The sequence below is a fragment of the Chenopodium album genome, chromosome 1 (assembly GCF_948465745.1).
Source record: "Chenopodium album chromosome 1, dcCheAlbu1.1, whole genome shotgun sequence".
Classification (NCBI taxonomy): Eukaryota; Viridiplantae; Streptophyta; class Magnoliopsida; order Caryophyllales; family Amaranthaceae; genus Chenopodium; species Chenopodium album.
This window is the reverse complement of record NC_137834.1, coordinates 35830010-35843715: the sequence shown is the minus strand read 5'-3', so window position 1 is coordinate 35843715 and position 13706 is coordinate 35830010. Positions and strand designations below refer to the sequence as shown.

Sequence of the window (13706 nt, the reverse complement as noted above, 5' to 3'; positions counted from 1 at the left end):
TTTTGTTTGTATGCTTTTGAGATCGCAGGAATCATTTTTCACCATAAGAATCGAGTAGAGGCCAATATGGACGAATGTGACTCCATGACTCACTTCATACCATCATTACCGATCCTCCTTTCGTGTTTCCAAACCATATGGAGTTAGTAATCTGATGGATTATGAATGGGGTGTAACCTTCACGGGTCAATCGTTGTTGCCTATCGTTGTCCCTTAATCGTGGTTGCCTTTTATGATCCGTGAACGGTTTACAAGTTCCTTAAAAACTTGTTGGCGGCTCCCTACTTTCCTTGTCCCTAACCTTATACGTCAATTCCCACTTCCTAAGAGTGCCAAGCATATTCACAACATGATTTAACGTAGGTGCACATCGAACGACGCCTACACTACAAATGCATCAGGCAATTGATTTGCAACACTTTGTAAATGAACAATTTTCTTAACTTCTTGTTCACACATGTTTGTTCGTGGGTCTAACATCAACAATTGTGTTGCATTCCAAATAAGTTTAATTTCTTTCTTACGTGGGTCCACTTTCTTTCCCCCTAAGGCTGGGAATACTGTTTCATTAAAGTGACAGTCGGCAAATCTAGCCGTAAATAAGTCACCAGTGGTTCAAGGTATTTAATTATAGAGGGGGATTCAAACCCGACATAAATTCCCAGCCTTCTTTGTGGACCCATTTTCGTTCGTTGGGGTGGAGCAATGGGAACATATACAGCACAACCAAAGATTTTTAGATGTGAGATACTTGGTTCTCGACCACAAACAAGTTGTAATGGTGAGAATTTGTGATAAGCTGTAGGTCTCAATCTAATTGGCGCTACCGCATGTATTATAGCATGTCCCCAAGCAGATGATGGCAATTTTGACCTCATTAATAATAGTCTTGCAATCAATTATAATCTCTTAATTAGTGATTCAGCTAGACCATTTTGTGTATGAACATGAGTTACTGGGTGTTCAACATCAATTCCAATTGACATACAATAATCATTAAATGTTTGGGATGTGAATTCCCCGGCATTGTCAAGCCTTATTTTCTGTATTGTATGATCTGGAACTGTGCTCTTATTTTGATAATTTGGGCAAGTAATTTTGCAAATGTAACATTTCTACTTGAAAGCAGACTGACATGTGACCATCGTGTTAAAGCATAAATTAAAACCATGAAATATCGAAATGGTCCGCATGCCGGATTAATTGGCCCACATTTGTTTCCCTGAATTCTTTCTAAGAATTTTGAAGATTCAGTAGCAATTTTGTTCATAGATGGCCACATTATCAATTTGCCAAGTGAACATGCAGAGCATGTTAATTCATCTGATCGAGGAATTTTGACATTTCTTATTGAATGTCCAACTGAATGTGCTATTATTCTTTGCATCATCCCAGTTGCTGGATGCCCCAAACGATCATGCCATAAAATAATCAAATTTTGTCATCTAACTTCTTGTTAGATACCATATTGATTTCCACGGGTCGTATGTTTATATGATATAACCCCGAAGAATATGCTGGCAATTTCTCATATATATGTTTCTTTCCATGTTTTTCTGCCGTGAGGCATATATAATCCCTTTGATTTGTTGTCATTGTTTCTAGATGATAGCCATTTTGGCGTACATCTTTAAAGCTTGTGAGATTTCTTCTAGATTTACTCAAATATAAAGCATTATTGATTATTAATTGTTGTTCCATTTGGAAGCATTATATAAGCCTTTCCAGATCCTTCAATAAATTTAGCTGACCCGGAAATAGTATTAACATTTGCTTGAAACAACTTTAGTTGTGAAAAATATTTTATATCCTTCAAGATAGTGTGTGTTGTTCCACTGTCCAAAAGACATTGATATTTGGAACTAACTTCAGGCAGATCCATATCTTCATAAAATAAATTTGAGATTAGTATAGAATAATATTATACAAACTTTTATTGATGATAGAGATTAAAAGTACATGACTAGAAATTTAAATTACTGGACAAAAATTAAATATATTAAAACATTACATATGTTACATTAGTAGATGGGAAACCTAAGCATTGTTGTTTTCTCAAAGAATGAAATCATTTCCAATTTCAGCATTATCCATGAAATAATCAGACACATCAAGGCTGGGACAAGGAGCATTTTCCTCGTTCACATAATTTGCTTCTGCATTTTTCTCTTTGCCTTTTTATAGAAGCCTGGTAAAGGTCTACCAAATGTTTGGTCGTACGACAAGTACGTCCCCAATGTCCTATCATGCCACATCTGTAACATGTGTCTTTTCCTTTCGAAGGTGTTTGTTTGTGGCTTCCAGATGACTGTCCCTTCGGGGTTTCAAAATTTTTGAAATTACTGTTTCTTTGAAAATTATTTCTACCATGACAACAGCCACGTCCGCAATAATTTCCACGGTCTCTTTCACGGCCATTGTAATTTCCACGTCCACCTCTTGGTGTAGCATTTGACTCGGGTGGATAAGAATTTGTTGCATTTGCCTCATGATGAGTGGCCAAAGACTCAGTTGGTATAAGGTTATGATTTTTCAACAAAAGTTCACTATTTTGTTCTGCAACAAGCAATACACTCATTAATTCATTAAACTTTTTGAAACCTCTTTCACGATACTGTTCTTGCAACAGTATGTTACTTGCATGAAAAGTAGTGAGTGTTTTTTCAATCATTTGTCCATCCGTGACTGGATGATCACAGTATCTCAATATAGATACTATCTCATGTATAGTTGTATTATAATCAATTACAGATTTGAAATTCCGGAACCGTAAATTCGTCCAGTCAAATAATGCCTTAGGAAGGAGCACCCTTTTGTGGTGTCCAAATCTTTCTTTAAGGCAATCCCATAATTCTTTAGGATCTTCAACCATAATGTAAATGATGCCTTAACAACACTAAGGCTTTTGCCTTATCTTGTTCAGTGATAGGTTTTACAACTGTCATTGCAGAAGTGGTAGCATCAGTTGTTTGACCAGATGGGCTTTTATTTTCTTTAACAGTGTGCTCCAAGCCTTGAGCTTTCAAATTCATCATTGCATCCACTTTCCATTCCAGGTATTTCTTTCCAGATAAATCTAAGATGCTGAACTGTACTGTCTTTTCATAAGGTCTCCCATTTTGGCTACAACAAATTAAGTGATAATTAGTTTTTAATAATTTTTATGTACAACACATATGTTTAGTCCCTCCATAATTATAGTTAGGTTAATAAAATAAGTAATAATTAAATTTAACAATAATAAACCATAAGTAATATAGTCTTTTTCTCCCCCTTGGTTTATTATAGTGAGTATTTAAGCAAAAATTAATCGTTTTAGTTGTAAAAAAAACCGACAACAATAACAATAGTAACAACAATTTTAATGATAACGGTAATATAATACAATGATGATTTATAACAACAAACCAACATAATAAAACAAAAACAAGCTTTTAATATACTAAAACGACAAAATAAATGAGTTTTTCTTGTACACATAATGACAAAAATTAATATTGCTACTAATAAAATTTCAAGCGCCATAATTAGAAGGAAATATTGTTTTATCTTCATTAAATCTTCCTCAAAAGTGAAGTTGTGGGTGTTTTGGTTGCCGTCATCGGGGAACATGTCGGAGAAAAAGGGGGTGATAAAATTTTTAGGTAATTTTTGGATAAAAAGTAGGAAGGGATAAGGGATTTGTGATGAAATCGAGGGAAAAATCTGCCTTTTATAAAGGTAGGTTTATCCATTACTATTCTGTACAACTGTAAAAATATCATATAATAATCTAATATACTGACAAAAATTATGGTCCAAATATATATATTTATAATTGTAAAGGGTTATCACACTGGGAATGCAAGCCATAGTGGTCCGGGAGCCCTAATATCTATAAAAGATCATGGGTTCGAAAACGGAAAGAAACACAAAAAGTATGTGAAAGTAAGAAAAATAATAAGTACAAAAGGCTGCATCTTTTTGTTAATCTAGTAATTAATATGCATGCAAAGTTGCTACTAAGAAATTATAATAACGAAGATCAAATTTTACGTAAAACATGGGCATGTAATATCAACATGCATGAATCAAACAAAGAAACATCAACATGAATAAAACAAGAAACATCAACGTGACAAACAAAAGAGGATAGTAATGAATTCATAAGTAAGAGATTTTTTTTTTCACCGTTGTTTTTAGGTATATATAATACAGTAAATGTTTTGAGTTTCTGGTATAGAGGATCCCAAATATGGGCAACTATAGATCATACTCATCAAAACATTTTAGAAGTAGATAGTATTACTTGTTATAAATTTTTAGAAGTAGGTATAAATATACCTGACTAGAAACTGGTGCTGATAACGTGTTAAATATTTACCGCGAAGTCTTTTAATCAGTGAAAAGAAAATCAAAGAAGGAGTAAAATGGGATGAGTAAAATTGTAGTGTAGTAGTATTATTGCATTGTAATTCTTGCATGACATCCTATATATATATAGCTAAGACTTCTATACTAAAAGTTCAATTCTATCATGCTCATATATTGCCATATAAGTTCACAAGACTTTGAACTTATATGGACATTGTAAAATCAAATCAATAATTGGTAATTTGGCATTCACCTTATTTTCTAACAAAATATGATTTATGTTGGGTCCACTAGTTGAAAGAAATGAATTAATTATTGTAAAAGTTTTCCAAATAAGGAAATGGAACACGTATTTAAAAACGGTCGCAAAAGAAATGTGAAGCAAATATTTAAAAACGGAGGGAGTATCAAGTAGACTTACAAGATCAGTACAAAAATTAATCCCTATAATACTGAACAAGTACGTAACCCCTCTATTACTGACCGAGTAACATTGTTACACTGCCAAGTAACCCCTCTTACCAAGTAACCCCTATAACCCTAACGAAGTAACGTAATGGCTGGTCACAGTGTAATCATCCACAAATAAAAAGAATTTGTGGTTTTTATTTTTAATTTTTTTAAGAAGAAATAAATAAGAAAGGGATAGGATGAGGTCCATGGGTGTCAGAAAAATTGAAATGAGAAGATGAGCATGCTTCTGAAGTGTTGGCATTTACTTTAGGTGCTGTAATATCATGATGGAGATGAGGGGTTACTTAGTAGGAGCATTACTCAATGTGACAATGGTGTAATATTATTTGAAAATACAGAGAAATCAGTATGTGTTACTACTACATTACTACTACACTCCTTCACATTGGTTTTTCTCATAACTCTTTTCACATGAACTTTGCCAGTAGATGATCCCACTTTAAATCAATGCTCTTTTGGTAACATCATGTTGGTATTTTTTTGTTTCATCCTTAAGTTTTTCTATTGGTTGTTGTCTTGTTTGAAAGTAACTTAAAATATTTTATACATTTTGCACTTTCTTTATAACGACATTTTTATTATTATGTTTGTTGATTAATAATTTAAATTTTTTTTTTTCCATTTTTCATATTTACATCACTTTGACGGTAACATTTATCCATGTACACTTTGATCATTTATATGTTTAAGCTATTAGTAAATATTGTAAAAAAAAATTAAATTATAAAAATTGACATTGTAACTAATCCAGTGATATATTAAATAATAACATAATCCATGTTGTAATAATAGGATAAAGTATGTGAATAATGCACAAGTCAATATGATGCAAAATTTAAATGACGGAGCGAGTAGTTGATATCTTTTTTCAAATGTAATTAGACTGTACTTAAACCAGCTTGAATGTAACCAGATAGTAAAATGAGATATTAATTCTTTTTTTCAGTTTTAATAGTCCCATACACTACACCTACCCTCTTTGTTATGGAGTATTTTTTTTTCGTCTAACATCTTTTATGCGCGGAGTTTTAGGAGAAATTGGTAAAAAAAAATATATATATATGGAGGTAGTAAGGTATGTGGAAGGATAAATGTAAAAAGCAAAAGTAGCATAGAGAATTGGAAAAGAGAGAATATGAAATTAATAAAATATAATTTATGGTGGGTTCACTAAGTGAAAGAAATTAGTTAAATAATAGATTAGATCCCGTGCCATGCACGGTTTTTCAATCTTTATTACGGAGTATAATTAAAAAAAAAAATTTATTTATTTTATCTCAAATCAATCTACTTACAAATTTTAAATTTTTTTTTTTTTTATCTTTTTTGAATACATATTATATTGCTTTCTTCTATTTTGAACCTTGATAGCATTTTTATTTATTTCAAATATGATAATTTTTCATTCACCAACTATGTTAAGTTGGCAAATATACATTCATGATTTTTTATTTTTTTATTTTTTACTATAAATAATCATTATAGATTAAAAAGTAATTACTAATATAAGAATTTATTTAAAAAAAATATGGTTAGATATTTAAGTTTATAAATAAATTATTCTACAATTTTTTTCCTAAATTTTGAAATTAAATATTTTGCGTATATTTTCTATCAATTTTCTTAAAAATTTATTTTTTTGGATTTGTATATTTATTGATGTATTTTGAGAAGTATATTTTCTATCAATTTTCTTAAAAATTTATTTTTTTTAAAAAATAATAATACTAAGGACACACCAGGAAATGACACATGTCATTGCTGGTGTGTCTTTTAGTATATTATATTATATATAGGTTAGATCCCGTGCCATGCACGGTAATTATCAATAAAAATTATCTAATTAACAATATATATAATTTGTTTAAGTTATTACTTCATAAATGAATTTAATATGATTTATGAAAGAGTCTATTATTGAAAAAATAGGTATTTTAATAAACGCATATATGCATGTTTATATCCAGTATATTTCTCCAACAAATTTATACTCCGTATCATTTTCTTCTTGTTCCAAATGAGTACAATAACATTACGTATTATTTCATTCTATCTCTTATGTAATATTTTCTTTTTCAACTGACTTCAAAGATTTTTTTATGTCTTTCCTAGCAAGCTTTTCATACATAATTAAACACAAAAATCTTATTTTTTTTTTTTTTTAAAAAAACTGTTGTAAAAATGGACTAAATGATAGAGTAGTACACAATATTATGTATAACAAATTAGGTTAAGAATTTGATTTTATTTTTCTTTTCTTACTTAAATTTACGGTATCAATATATATTGTACAATGATACAATAAATCTTTTTTATGTTCTTTTATTTATGTACAAGAATTGATTTTTTTTAAACAAAAAAAACTAAAAAACACATCAAAAAATGATACGTGTCATTGTTGGCGTGTCTTTTAGTATATTGTTATTGATGATTGTAAATAACTTTGCATATAAGGAAATGAAGCAAGTATTTAAAATGGTCAGAAATGGAAAGTGGAGCAAGTATTTTAAAATAGAGGTAGTAATTTTTCAAAAAAACTAATAAAAAATCACAAACTTTCATATGTGGTTGACTACATTGTGTGGCCGGAGTTACTTGATCGGTCAAGAATTACTCGATCGATCATGAGTTACTCGATCGATCAAGGATTACCTGATTAGTATTTTGGTGTGTGCCAACTAACCACGAAGAAATATATCAAGATTCAAGATATAAGGATTGGATTCTCAAAGCGCAAACAGTGGATGAAGGTAACTTGAAATAGATCTTCATTTTTATCAAATGTCTAAAAACAAGCAAGTACACATTCCCGTTTCAATTTAAACTAAAATTCACTTTATATGCATAGTTTACTACTACAATATGTGCATAAAAAGATGATATTAATGCAATAATCAAGTGAATTTAAGTGCACTAATAATCCTACAACAATCCTTACTAGTTAGTAGTTACTGTAGTATGCACGTAACATATACACCGTGAAAGACAGTTGGCCACCACATAACATAGGGTTACACGTTCTGTGACTTCATTTGTACGTTGCCCCCATATCTTCATGCTTCAACCCTTTTACAGTTTTACTTCCCTCATTTTTTAATTTTTATTTTTTACTAAGAGAACTATTTAAATAAAAGCTGAATTACAATTTAAGAGAGCTTAGCAACACATCTAAACAAACCATCACATTGGGCTTGCTACTAACTATTATAGGAAGAATAAAGAGAATAAAAAACTTAAAAATACTTGCAGTACACCAATAGCTGCGGAGCTTGTATAACCCAGAGGATCGTACTGCTGGGTTTCGTGATGTCCAACGCCACGTAGAGTCAAAACCCGACCCCAAGACACGCACGTAAATAAGTGCAACTAAACATAAGCATATTAATTAACATAATTAATAACATATTAACAAGATAAAAGGAAAGATGATTTTACCCTTGTAGCGTGCTTCGCTCCTTAAAGAGCTCGTACTTGAAAAGCTACTCGAGTTTCTCAAATGCGAGAACCTCCTACAAAATCCACCCGCAAGCACGACCCATACGACCTCTACCTTGTAGCTTAGGCGGGGCTAGACCAAAAGAGCTTAGAGTATTACGAGCGAAAGTGTTCACACTTTTGGTGATCCTTTCAAGCTCACAACTCAAAGTGAGTTTTCTCAAATCCCAAAGCTTGGTATTTATAGAGAAATCCCATGAACATTCCTCTCTCCCATCAATGTGGGAAAGTTGGTTAAATCCCTTTTTTTGTTTTAATTTAAATAAAAAATCAAAAGAAAAAGGCAATGCAATCAAGAATTAACAAGTAGCATAGCAAGAGAGAAGGAGTAGGTGAGGATCACCTAGAGGAGGGGACCATTCCTTCCTCCCCAAGCATCCTCACCAAAACCACCCACATGCTCGGCCCCTATCAACGCGCACCAGTTGACACGCCTAGCCTTGGGCGCCAAGGCTGCCTCGCTTGCAGCCTTGCCCCTTGGTTGGGCCTGCCAGTTTGGCGCACGCCAGCACTCTTGGCCCGGCAAGTCTCGCATGCTTCCGGACAAGTGCGGCTTTTGTGTATAGCCTATTTCCTATGTCACTTAATGACTCTTCATGAAATGTAAGGTAATATTATTTGTCATCCTTTTTACGTCCAGAAGTGTTTCTCGATATCCGAGTTTCACTATCACTAAGCAGATGATTTCTAAAATTCATCTTAGCACGGCCATGCATTTTCATAGTCTCGCTCATCGAGAGGCCTTGTAAACAACAAAGACATATCCCTTATTTATTCAATAAGGGGACATTCGCAGTCTTGTACTGTAAGATTCTCTAAGTAAGAGGACCCCACCCGAGTGTTGCCGTTATAATCCCCATGTACAGAAGAATTTTGTCATAAATCAAAACGGACTAGTACTCAAACAAGAGAACTTGCAATACTCATGGTCGAGGAAAACGGTTCCGATAGTCATAATGAGAAATATACTTATGACAATTTTTAATCATTTAAAGTATTCTCATAGGTCTATCCAGTATGGTTCTAAACCAATACCTATGCAAATGATTTATGACAATCATGTCTTTGTAGCACAAGAAACGGTGCTATAAACAATACTACACACTAATCTCAAGTGGTCATTAATCGTCCAACATTAAAATGACCTTGATTAGGGATAATGTTCGATTATAATATTCAACGTTCACTTAATAGGTGTTTATTTATCCAAGACATTGTCTTGATACCCTATTTTGAATATTCTCAAATCAAATGGACTCGTTGTTTAATTCTAAACCACTATTAAATAGAAATGGAGTGATAAAATTTGCTTAAAATTTAAATTACTCCAAAAACTGAATTGTTTAAGATAGTGTTTTACAATAAATATCCAAAATTAATTAAAACATATAACTAGGGAAATAAAAGCCAATCTCCAACATGCCTGATTCCTATTGCCTCAACGTGCTTGTTATGTTTCACTTGAGGCAAAGTTTTAGTGAGAGGATCCGCTACATTGTCGTCCGTTTATATCTTACAAATTCTGATTTCACCCTCGGACTTCTATTTCCTTATCATATAAAATCACCTTTTGACATGATTGACCTTCTGATGTTCCCTTGGATCTCTAGCCTTAGCATTAGCTGCATTATTGTCACAATGGAGGTCTATTGGACCATTGATGGAGAATACACCATTAAGTTTACCAACGAACTTGCGAATCCAAACTGCCTCCTTAGCTTCTTCATAAGCTGCCAAATATTGACTTCACTTGTAAAATCTGCAGTCGTGCTTTGCTTAGCGCTCTTCCAACTAAACGCTCCTCCATTTAGACAGAATATATATCTTGATTGCGACTTGAAGTCGTCTTTTTCTATTGGGAAGCTTGCGTCGGTGTAACCTTTAACAACCAAGTAATTACTGCCACCATAAACCAGGATTTTATCCTTGTTACTTTTCAGGTACTTTATGATATTCTTGACCGCAGTCCATCCAATCCGCCTCTTCTGGGTCTAATTAGTATCAGCTCGTAGCACCTAAAGCATATGAAACATCTGGCGTAATACATATCATGACATACATGATTGATCCAATAAGAGAAGCATATGAGATATGGTTCATCCTTTCTCACTCATCAGGTATCTTTAGACACCAATGTTATCAAAATCGCGATCCGGATCGTAGGATCGTACGATCCTACGATCCTAATCTCATCAAACGACTTAGATCGTCCTTAAGATCGGTTTTGCAAAAAATCGGGCATAGGATCGTTGGGATCACGATCCTATGTCGATTCCAACGATCTTACATTAAAGCTTATATCTGTGAAAATTTAGTCAGCCAAATATATTATGGGCTGGCCCATTAATTCTAGCCTTAAGAATCCAAGATATCATTATCTTATTTGTAAAAAAAAACCCTTTTTGATCACTTTTTCCTATCCATTTCACCGACATTCAAGATTCAAGTCATTCAACACCAAATCTCCATTTCACCATTATCTTATTCACGCAAATCGACACATGCATGATGCATAAAATCCATTTTTTGGCTCCAAGCTTGCAAAGGTATGTTCTTATATTATGAAATTTTCAATTTTTCTTTATTTGCTTAGTAATTTAGGGATTGTTTTGGTAAATTTGCATGTTTTTGTTCGATTTTCTACTGTTATTCAATTTAAGCATTTTGTTTAGACTTTAGATTTTGTTAATTTAACTTTAGTTTTTAGAATTTATGTTAGGACTAATAAATTATGTTGATAATCTAGAAATATTATTAAGTTTAAATTGATATTTGAAGATTGAAGTGCTCAATTTTTTTTTCCTCAAATTGAAATTCCCTGTCTATATGTAGGTAGGTATTATTTATGCGACTCTATTGAAATTTATCATTCGAACTTCAAATTATGTCAGCCTCTGCAAGCTCTGTTAAAAAGAAAAGGAAAATCTTATCTTCTCCTATTTCACCTTTTTAATTATTTTTGCCACATATTGTGTAGATGAAATCGTTGAAGTAACAAATTTGACCGACAATGATGATGACATTGCATCAACTTATATGGGCTCAAATGAATTTAATGATGATGACGATTTTGGTGATGGAAACAACTTTGAAAATGAGCCAGCTAGTACAGGAGAAACTAATGTTAGAAGTGATGATGTTGTGTATGGCAATTTGAGTTTTGGATATGATGATTGATGAATATACTTAAATTAAAACTAAGATTTTTGTAATTAAAACTACTTTATGTCATTATGTGTATTATTTTGTCATTGAACTCATAACTATTGCCTTGTTCTCAAGATTTTTATGTACAAATTTATTGAGAAAGATGTCGAAATATTCACTATAATTAGCTTTTTAATGAAGTATCGCCTTTTCAATGAGTAAATCACTAAATATTAGCATTATTAGTGTTGTTTTTACATAAAATATGATCCCACAACAATTTTATACATCTACTATGTCTTAAAACTGAAAATTGGTAGGATCGTGCGATCCTACGATCCGATCCTGCTAGGCCTTTCCGATCTAATGTAGAATCCCGATCCTGATAACATTGTTGGAAACTATTTCTTGCTTAGGGTTATGCCATGTGACATGGGTAGGTGATGCGGGTGAAACTTAGTTCGTTAAATTCAAAGATCCCCCGATTAAAACAAAATTTATAAAACCAAATCCAACCCTAAGTATAGGGGTAAGTTCGGGTCAATCCCAAGGGAATGTGGTATATGCTAAAGTCTCTTGCTATGCTATTCCGAAACCTAGGTGAGGATTTGTCTAGAAAACTAAAAAACGCAATTAAATGAATACAAGAACGATATAAAGGATGTTGATAATTGCCAGAAGAAGGGTAAGGAAGCCTTTTATTTCAAGTCGTTGTGGTTGTCACATGAAGATTTTCAAGCTACTGTGAAGAGGGCATGGATTGGGAGTGTTGACCAGAATATTAGTTACAGGATTAATTTGTGTGCTGCTAGTTTGAACAAGTGGACTTGTAACACTTTTGGAAATGTCCATAACAAATGGGGCTAAAAGAAAAAGAGCTCCAAGAGTGGCAGCAATGTGTCCCTGATGCAAAAATGTTGACCCGTTGTAAAGAACTTGTGTCGGAACTGGAAGAACTTCAGCGTGTTAATGAATCTTATTGGCATGCTCGGGCTCGTGTGAATCAACTTAAAGATGGTGATAAAAATACTTCCTATTTTCACCATAAGGCTAATTATCGGAGGTGGCAGAACTTTATACATAAGCTTGAGGATGAGCTTGGAGTGATGTGTGATGAAGAAGAGAAAATAGGGAAAATAATTGAAAGCTACTTTACTGGAATTTTTTCTTCTTCCGGGCCCTCAGACTTTGATGCGGCTTTGGAGGGTTTAAATCCGATGGTGACTGATGAGATGAATCTGGCTTTGATTGGGGTTCCTTCTTCGGATGAGATCTTTAGAGCTCTTTCACAAATGCATCCAAACAGCATCCGGGAATTGATGGTATGCATGCTGTCTTTTTCCTGAAATGTTGGCACATTGTTGGTGGTGATGTGGTCTCCTTTATTCAACGATGGTGGAGGGATGGGGGGGATTTGAGATCGGTAAATAAAACTTGTATTGTTCTAATTTCGAAGTGTGAGGAGCCGCAAAGAATGACTGAGTTCTGACCTATTAGCTTATGTAATGTAGTCTATAAAATTATTTATAAGCTAATGGCCAATAGACTTAAAATTATTCTTCTCGGGCTTATATCACATCACCAGAGTGCTTTTGTTCCAAGTAGATTGATCACCGATAATGCAATTATGGCATTTAAAATTTTTCATGCCATGAAACGGAAAGGAGATGGGAAAAGAGGCACGATGGCGTTAAAACTTGATATGAGTAAGGCATATGACCGTGTCGAGTGGTCCTTCTTGGAGCAGGTTATGTGTAAATTGGGTTTTGCGAAAGGGTGGATTTCCTGAATTATGAGTTGTTTATCGACAGTGAGCTATTCTTTCAAGTGGAATGGGCATATAATGGGGAAGGTGATACCTTCTAGAGGCCTTCGCCAAGGAGATCCTATTTCTCCTTATCTCTTCTTATTGGGTGCTGAGGCTTTCTTAGCTCTTTTGGTTAAGGCTGCAAATCAGAAACTTATTTGTGGAGCATTGGTATGTAGGGGAGCGCCGAGAGTGTCTCATTTCTTTTTTGCGGATGATAGTATTCTGTTCTCCAGAGCAACATTGCAGGAATCTTCGAAAATTGCCGAGATCATTAGCATCTATGAACGAGAATCGGGGCAAAAAATTAATTTTGATAAATCGGAGGTGTCCTTTAGTAAAAATGTTGATGCTGTGAGGAGACATGAAATTATTAGCATCCTTGGTGTAAAGAAAGTGGCAAGACATGAGAAGTATTTAGGGCTCCCTA

General features: G+C 33.4%; 2 protein-coding genes across 2 annotated transcripts; one reads left to right on the top strand and one right to left on the bottom strand.

The window, feature by feature from the left end:
- Nucleotides 1-2055: 2055 nt before the first annotated feature.
- On the bottom strand, nt 2056-2872 carry LOC145631290 (uncharacterized). Its single transcript, XM_081683376.1, has 2 exons — nt 2368-2872; nt 2056-2174 (listed from the first exon to the last, which is right to left on the bottom strand). The coding sequence occupies exons 1-2, from the start codon at nt 2870-2872 to the stop codon at nt 2056-2058; spliced, it is 624 nt and encodes a 207-aa protein (XP_081539502.1).
- Nucleotides 2873-12326: 9454 nt separating this feature from the next.
- Nucleotides 12327-13258, top strand: LOC145631280 (uncharacterized). Its single transcript, XM_081683368.1, has 2 exons — nt 12327-12791; nt 13055-13258. The coding sequence occupies exons 1-2, from the start codon at nt 12327-12329 to the stop codon at nt 13256-13258; spliced, it is 669 nt and encodes a 222-aa protein (XP_081539494.1).
- The last annotated feature ends 448 nt before the right edge of the window (nt 13259-13706 follow it).